At 36.9% G+C, this 8997-nt stretch overlaps 1 protein-coding gene across 4 annotated transcripts in view; it reads left to right on the forward strand.

The window, feature by feature from the left end:
- The first annotated feature begins 282 nt into the window (after nt 1-282).
- The window catches only part of NUMB (numb homolog (Drosophila)), a 35930-nt gene continuing 27215 nt past the window's right edge, over nt 283-8997 (forward strand). For all 4 annotated transcript variants that reach the window (XM_010284819.1, XM_010284821.1, XM_010284820.1 and 1 more), the window contains exon 1: nt 283-428. In XM_010284819.1, the coding sequence (XP_010283121.1) occupies nt 303-428 (126 nt within the window). In that variant the 5' untranslated portion in view covers nt 283-302. The remainder of the gene's footprint in view (nt 429-8997) is intronic.

Genomic DNA, 8997 nt, shown 5'->3' on the forward strand with positions numbered 1-8997 from the left:
AGGTAACCTCATGCTCAGAGTAATCGTTATTCCCAGGTCTAATGTTTCAGTTGTTGTGGAAAGATACTAAACAAGTAATGTAGATTTGTGTTTTCTACTTGGAAGTGAACATCTATCTTTCTCTGAATCTATGTCCAAAATATTTTGCTTTCATAGATACCTCCATTCATATTTGCAGAAGCTCAGATTTTTCACAGGGACATTTATCATGATAGTAGTTGACCCAGAGTGGCTAAATGTGTGTTTTGGTGCCTATTGGCAGTATTCTTTTTTTCTTCTTCTAGGACGTGAAAATCTGAGAAATGAACAAACTACGGCAAAGCTTTAGGAGAAAGAAAGATGTCTATGTCCCAGAGGCCAGTAGGCCTCATCAGTGGCAGACTGATGAAGAAGGCGTTCGTACTGGCAAGTGTAGCTTTCCCGTTAAGGTAAGAGTTTCTGCCTTTCTTTTGGTTATCCATGAGGTACTCTTGCCATGAATTATTATTTGGACTTTTTTTTGGCGAGCATAAGCCTGTGGCATGCTTCATTACACACTGACCTATTTTACAGTCAGCTCTCATTGCAAAGTATGTGGCTTTTTTTTAAAGCCAGATGACTCATGCAACAAAGGCCTTGGAAAATCACTGTCTGAGATATTTCAACTAGATAATAATGTAGGATAAATCATGTAGCTAGACAGAGGAGTAATATAATATTTGTCTTCATTTTTCTGGAAGAGCAGAAATTGTAGACATCTTGGATTGCATGGAAAGGTACTCATTTTTCTCTGTTAAAAGTGGAGTTATGGTTACAGTTTTACTTGTAAGATAAGCGGTGGGTTATGCTTGGAAAGGAATCCTTCCTCCCTTTTGATAATTGAAAACATTGCAAAGTAACACCTGGGTTTCCTTCCGGTGCTTGAGGTTGTAAGCACTTGCTAACTTCTAAGAGTGTCTTTGGTGCTATGATTTTGTGTGTGTGTGTATGTTACAGACTGTTAATGCATGTGAAACTGAAGTTACCTTTTTGAATTCTGAGAACTCATTCCAGATTATATAAGTATTATAAATAGGTACTTTCTTGTGTCACTGTTTCTCCTTCCCATTTACTTAAGAAACAATGTTATTTTAATATTTTAGAACAGTATTTGATGTTAATACTTAAGAAATATAATAATAAAAATAAATATCAAACTTAAGGTGTCTTGTTGCATATGCTGCCCTTGTAATCAAAAACTTGCTTCCTCAAAGCACACTAATACTAACACACTAATACTAACTCTACAGATTGTAAGCAGATGACACTTATGGAAAGCTAATGGATTAAATATCTATGCAAAAGGAAAAATTTGTTCTGACATCTAAGGACCTTTTATTAGTTTTTATCTGTATTAAAGTGATTCTGTCTGATAGTTAAACAGGTGATGTTGCTAGGTGGAACTCTTGAAGCTGGCTGTTAGATATTTTTGTAAAGCTGTGGGTATGGGCAGATATACAATAAATTTGAGAGAACTTCTATGCTAAGTTCATGCCCTACTTCACCCTACTATAGTTGCTTATGTGTGCTTTTACATATACTCAAGTGTATATAATGATTCTAGTTTGTTATGGTTGCTTGCTTATTTATCTTGTGTTCGTGTTCTGTTAGAAGAAATGAACTGTAATCCAGTACTAATCAGAGATGGTGTTTTGCCAGAGCTTTGAAAGTGAGTAACTGCTTTGTGGAAGCTCAGACTTAGATTAAGGTTTAACACTGTCTAGGAGAGAAGAGGGCTGTTAGCTTGAGTCTTGTTATTTTTTAATAATTTAGCCATTACACGGGTTGAAAAGCAAAATGCTCAATTTCTAGACATTTAGTTTTACTCAAACTTTTTCAATCCTTTACTGAACACAAAGGGTGTGAACCACTTCTTGCTGTTTAAAGACTGACTTTTATTTAACTCTCAGTCAGGACTTGCACTTATAATGACAAATGCTTCCTGTGTTTAAATGAAGCATTCATCTATTCCGGGCACATGTACCCAAAGTCAAAAAAGGTTTTGGGCTATTCTGTGTTGAAGAGGCATAGAAATGGATGAGTCTTTGCATCCTGTCATCATGATGGGAATTACTTACCCTTATTTGCCTGCTTTATATTGGAATTCACTGAATTAATTTAACTTGCTCTTTGGAAAAAATACTCTGAAGTTAACTCATCTTTACAAACGTTTCTTGATTTGGTCAGAATGGTAGACTGTTAATATTTGAAGAATTTGCAATTAGATGAAAACTTAAAATCAGAACCATTTGACATTGAGAGGCATTTTAGCTTACTTGATTAGAATTTATCTTCCAAAATACCATGCCTGGAGATGGGCAGTAGTGGAAATTTTTATTAGGCTTGGGATGCAAAGTGGGTGTTAACTGCTGTTTAATAGATACAGACAGGAAGTATGGCATTGTGAGTGAACGAGATAAACCAGATGTAGAGTCATTGGTTTGGTGGGTGGTACTATATTTTGCTCACAAAAAAGAATAGAACTTTGTGCTATTGAAGGAGAGTATCCTGTCACACTGTTCTTAGGTATTATTCAGAAATTCATACATTCCAGGAAAAGTATGCTGTCTCCTATGTCCTTAAATATCTGATGGGGTGACTTTTCTTCCTGGTGCTCTTCAATGGAGCAGAATAAACTGAGATATTTTGGGAAAAATGGGTAATGAATAAGAATGCATTTAAATCTGAAACATGGTGAAAATATCTTCAATTTCTTAAAGTTCCTAAATGGGAATTCCAGACTGGTCAATTGCCTGTAGTATAGCTGCTCAACCACAGTTGAATATGGTACCAGGAGTGGGGGGTGCTTAGTCTGTTACTTTTTATGGCCTGCCTTGCCCACTCTCTAAAAAAGATCGGCCATAGTTCTTCAGAGCTCAAAGCATAGCTGAGTGGCAAGACTGGAGTCTGGCTTTTGCAGAAATGATGAAGATTTTTACCTGTATAGCTGATGAAGGCCTGAGAATTGTTAACAAATGTCTCTACAGCTGTTTTTAAGGTTTTCTGTATGAAAGTAAAATACATGAAACTAATGTAGTAGGAGCCCTGTTGAGGGCTTTGTTTCTTCTAATGCTTGCTATTTTATTTAGGCAAGACTCTAATGCTCTTTTTTTGGAGAGAGGATACTAGTGCAAATGCAGAATAGGGAACGTTTGCTCTTGGTTTCTCTTGTAAAAGAGAAAGATCATGAAAGTTTGATGGGTGAAAGAGATGCCGGGCTGTAGTGTTAAGTTGGTTTGTTTTTTAACTTCTTGCATTTGGGTATTTTTATTTTGTGCAGAGTTGGGGTGTTTATAGTGCTAGCACAGATTTATCCTTTTTTTATATATTACAGAACATGTGGAAGTACTTTGAAAGTCATGTTGCAAATAGGATTTCATTCTGCCTCCAGGCTTCATTCTGTTAGTGTTGGATAGGGACTCCAGTAGCTGCTCATTCATTGTGCTTTGAGGATGCTGTACTGCAAACAGATTTAATGTTATTGAAAGGTTTTCTACATTGGCAAGGTTCTTGAAGCTCTTCCTGTGCTACATCCACAGCTGATCCTTATCGTTAATTAAAGTCTGTAAGCTGTTGGATTTTGAGCAAATCTAATGCATCTATGGATTGTCTTCATTTTGGTAGAGAAGATGCTCTGTGGAAAGTATTGGCAAAAATCCTATTACATTGTTGCTTTAAAATTCAGGGAAGTGGATTTGATGCACAGTTGATTCTCTCCAGTGCTGTGCTCATAAATTTGGAGGTGGTGATAATTCTGGGCGCATACTGTTACTTTTAGGCAATAACGCCTTTTTTTTGTTGTTTTGTTTTGTTTAACAGTCTGTGTTTTTCCACTAGTTGGAGTGGCTGTGTTACATGTAACCAGCTACTGATCATATTTTCTCAGTCATCTGTGTGTAGGATGTATTTACAGATAGCTCTTCACTGTGTTGGAAATCTAACCATGCTTGAGGTGGTAATCTGACACATTCAAAATTAGGGCCTCGGAATGGCTACTGACGTTCCTGCAGTGCTCTTCTGTGTAAACTGCTTTGAATCCGCTAAAGTTGCATTGAAAGAAGAGCCAGGATGCTGGAGCGTATGACTGGATGGTGGTTTTTTTTTCACTCCAGTGCATCAGCAGAGAGACAGGTGCCTGTCTGTCAGCAAAAGTATGAAGAGGATGTTAAACTTGTGTTTAGACAAGTGTGACTTGTGGGCTTTAGCTATTCCATTGGGAACGTAATAGTATTCCTCCCCGAACTTGTGTGGTGTGGATGCATGATACATTGCAGCTCTTATAGATGTACTCAGAGTTGCCCCATTATTAAATGTGGCACTGTTACAGCTGCTGGAAAATCCATGCAGAAGTGTATTTTCAGGGGTGAACTCTCTTCCACTGTCCTAACAAACTGAAGAGTTACTACCATGTTTCAATAGTGAATCATCCCCCTAAGAGAAAAACTGTGCCAGATATATGTAATGTATAAGGGACTTAGACGGAGCCATTGTATTTAAAACTATTCAGAAGTAGATTATTCTAACAGACATTATCAGTGCTATAATTTATTTTTACACAATCTTTATACATCATAATCGCAAAAAATGAAGTTCATTGACATACACATTTTCAAACTTGCTTTCTTGCTCCAGACGCTACCTCACTGAGAACATGCAGCTGTTCTATGTTTTAATGACTAAAATATTTGACACTAGGGCTTCTTTTGTCTGAAAGGCCTTTTCGAATGTCCCTCTGGGTAAGTAGTTTTTATTCATACAAATGCACTTTAGAGTAGCTGGCCTGTGAAATTTATATCAGAAAAATTAGGTCATTTCCCTCTACTTAACAAAACTAAACAAACCAAACATTTGGAAGTTCTTGGTGGTTCTAACCAACCGGACATATTAAACAGAATATTAACAGCTGATTCCTGCCTGTGGTTCTAGAAGACACAAGAGTCACATACATCTTGGATTAATTTAATTAGTTTTATTCTGACACGTTCATGTTTTTGGTGGTCCGTCTCTTTTGACCTTAATGCATCTAAGGCTACTGTTGCCTGTAGCCTGCAAGTTTACTTGTGTATTTTATTCCATTTATTCCAACTGGAAGACTAAAGATATTAGTGAAAAAAGTCAATGTGGAACAGTAACAAACCACACTGTATTCTTGAAGTCCAGGATTTGCTGCTCAGTGCCTGGTATCATGTGAATTAGCCTTTCCACTGAATCTTGATTTCTGTGTTAGTGTTGACAAATAAAAATTGTACGGATACAGTTGTACGTTCACACATAGAAAAAATGACTTTTCAGAGTAAATGCTTTTCAGCTGTTTCCTGTCTAGCCATTGCTTTGATGGGAGATGTTTGAAGGACACCATATTGCTCTGTATTCAAGCAGAGACAGAAGAAAAGGGAACAACTTGTGCTCAGTCCTGTAGAGTATCCTCACTAGGACCTGTGAGTGTCAGTTCTCATCCCTGGAGTCCCTGTGACCCAGCAGTGTGTTACGTCATTAGGCCATACGTGGCCCTGTTGAAACTGCCATCAGTAGGAAATAGGCCATTTCTGTCACTTTGCTGTGTGTGCTCGCACCACCAGTTGTCCTCTTTAGTTCTGGAATTTGCATATTGAACTTTATTACTTAATGTCTAATTTAGAAATCACATATTAAAAATAACTTCTTATTTTTAATCAGTTTATAAATACAGCTTTCATGCCCTTCTGTTCTTCCAGATCAGAAAGACTGGTACTTGGCACAGGTAACTGTGGCTTTTATTTTACGTCCTAAATGCACTTCTAGTTTGAAATAATAGTAGCTGTGGAAGTTCACCAGCATGTTGATGCTGAAGTGCCTTTAAGTTAGGCATGTGATATTTTTGTCCGTGAAAGCTTGAGATGCTTGAATAGTCTTTGGAAACTATGTTAAGTATTTTTAAGAAGTTAATGTGACAAATCTGCTCATTTCTGAAATGTTGCACAGCCTTACACATTAAACACTAAAAATTCCTACCCCTTAAGACATGAATTGATGTTAGCAATGAACAATAACTGTTCCTTTTGAATGCTAACCCAGCAGCAAGCAAAGGTACGTTTTAAAAATCCTGCAGCATTTAAGATCCCAGGAAAAAAGCTTGAAGACGGCTAATTATAGAAGAATGGCAATTATAACTGAAGGTGTAAGACTTGTCTCAAATATTTTCCTATGCATTTTTGTCACGATTAAAAGGAATGTAATGCAATCCCTAATCTTTAAACTTTTCACACGTGTCCAGCCCTTAGTTTTGTTTGAATAGCCTTGCTAATACGAAGTTTTAAATGAAGCTTCTTACACAGTTTTAAAACTCTCCTGTCTTTGGCCAAGGTAAAAATCTTAAATTGTTTAGTAAACTTCAAATTGTTTTAAAGATATGACTATTAATGTTTAAAGTCATAAAAATGGTTTGGATGTCCCTGCAGAAATATTTATTTTAAATGTAATTTAGGTGTTGGAAATAAAGTTTTCATTGGGTTATACTTTTTAATTCTGGGTGGTTTGTTTTTTAAAATAAAGGTATTTCCAGTATAATAAATGGAAACTGAATTTTTTGCAGGACTTTAAGAAAAGGTACAATGTGCACCTGTGCAATGTGTTTATAAAACTTTGTGCTACTAACACTTGATTTTTTTTATTTTTTTTATTTTTTTTTCTTTTTTTAAGAAAATTTTAAATTTATTTACTAATGCTGAATTCCTGGAAAAGTAGGAATTGCACATCAGAGTGAACAACCAAAAAAAAGAAATCTAGCAGTACATACATGAAGCTGTAAAGGGGCTAGGAGAAATAGTGGCTTTAAGCCTCATCAAGAAAAATTCAGGATAAGCATTAACAACAACTCAGCAAAACAACCTCCCTTTCTAGCAATGAGACACGTAAGCTATAGAGTAGGTGGTCTACGCCATTGATCTCCAGTTACAGAAATGTCATAGCATTTCAAGGCTGACTTCTCTGATGCAGATGTGGAAGTAGATCCTGCCTTGAGGCAAGTGCTGTCCTACATAACCTCCCAAGTTCCTTTGCTGACTCATTTTAGGGATTTGTGAGAATATAGCATTTGTGTATCCTGTATTGAGCTTTGCTACATCTTCAAAAGTCCTAATGGGAAATGTTTGCTATTCCCTCACAGTGTTGTTTCTGTTCACACTGATGTACAAGAACCAGTAATTGAAACGCACAGTATGGCTCTTAGGTGGGTGTGATGTGAAGAGGCAGGGTGAACTACTACTGTAGATACTGCTTTGTTTTTAGAGTTAGATTCTGTTGACCCATGCTATTCAAAGACATTTAGCAGTCTTAGGCTGTTACAGCTCCTGTTTTGGGGGGTTTAACAGGTTTATGAGACATTTTCATTTCTGGTGACTTAAGGAAGTGGAAGAAGGTGGACTCTAAGGACATGTGTGGCATCGTAACTAACCTGTAGCTTTGACTAAGCAGAATTAAGCTTAGTTTGTTGATGCTTAGTCATGGAGTTTGTTGTCTGTGCTTCTACAGCTCTGTCTAAGCAAACATCTGTTTCAAACTGATAAATTAAAACAGCAGGAGCATTGGTGTGACAGAGAAGAGAAATAAAGCATTGAACATTGGGTTGTAAATCTTACAGAAGTCAGTGGAAAAGTAGCTCAGCTTTAAGCTGTGTCCAGGCTTTCTGGATTTAAGCTTATGTCTAGTTGCAAGACAGCATTTCACTGTGAAACTGTGGAGCTCAGACTTTAATTCTTGAGCAATACCAATTCCAGAAGCATATCTACACTTGCAGATGCCAAGTAGTCAGTCTTACTGTTAGAAATAATACCCCAGTTGTAGAGAGAATAGTACTTACACAGAGGAAGAAAGAGGAATGTTGCCGCCTCTAGGAAAAATACCAGGGAGATGGTGGTGTGCTTTTCTCTATAGCAGCTAGTTCCCTAGCATGGGACACCTTGGCCAAGACTTAAAGTAAGCTCATTTCCTGCATCCATCTAGTTTCAAATGTAATCTGAAGAACCTAATCTGTTACTGCAAATAAAACAGTGCCTGTGAACATCTGCTGATACAGAGGGAACTTCTATGATTTGTGTAGCTGCATCTGTTTGGAAGAGAGTCTGCAATAGCATGTTACTAGGCTTGAACAAACAAAACTAGCTCAAGGAGTTGTCCAGGTGGAAGGAGTTCTGGTGAAGGCTCTTTTTGCCATCCATTATTGTTCAACTTCGAAATTTTGAAAACTGAGTCAGCCAAGTATTTCTGAAATAAATGAAAACTAAGAAAGAAGATCAGGGCAGTATTTCTTGTGCTAGAACATGGATGGTAGATGTTTTGTTTCTGACCTGATACATCAGCCCTTGATGTTTTCTTAGGAGTAATTTCAATAACGTGTTATTTGGGGGAAGGCAGTAGGACAGCTTCACCAAAAGCACTTGATATGGTAACTTAAGTTGTTCATTTTTAGATGAAGTTGGAAAAAGTTTAAAATGTTGAAAAGAAATAACATTTCTGAAGCACTTTTCAAGTTCTAAGGGCGGTTTGCGATGTGCCAGTGTAACTTGTCCCTGTGTTGATCACTTTGTTTTACTTGAGATGGATACCAAACACCACCATCTGTGAAAGAACATAAAGCCCAGAGGTGAAGAGGGAAAGATTTTTTTTTTTCTTATTACTTGCTGTACCGTCATCTCATCCTTTTTTTTTTCCCTGAAAATATTAAAATAAGCAATACTTCTATTTAAAAATGTTTGTGTTAAGGGGTTCTCCAACAGCCCCTGAAAGTATTTTATTTGGATTAAAGCTTATGTTACTTTGTATATGGACTCTGCCCAGAAGGATTTTAGCTTTCTATAAAAGTATTGGTGGCTAATTTCTGGTGTAACAATTAAATCTCTTACAGAACATCTTATGGCTGAGAATTGCTGATGTCATGACTATCATTCATTGGTTGCTATGGAAATTAAGTAGGAATGCATTCAATATTAATACTGCATTCCT

This window comes from Phaethon lepturus, unplaced genomic scaffold (genome assembly GCF_000687285.1).
Source record: "Phaethon lepturus isolate BGI_N335 unplaced genomic scaffold, ASM68728v1 scaffold1944, whole genome shotgun sequence".
Classification (NCBI taxonomy): Eukaryota; Metazoa; Chordata; class Aves; order Phaethontiformes; family Phaethontidae; genus Phaethon; species Phaethon lepturus.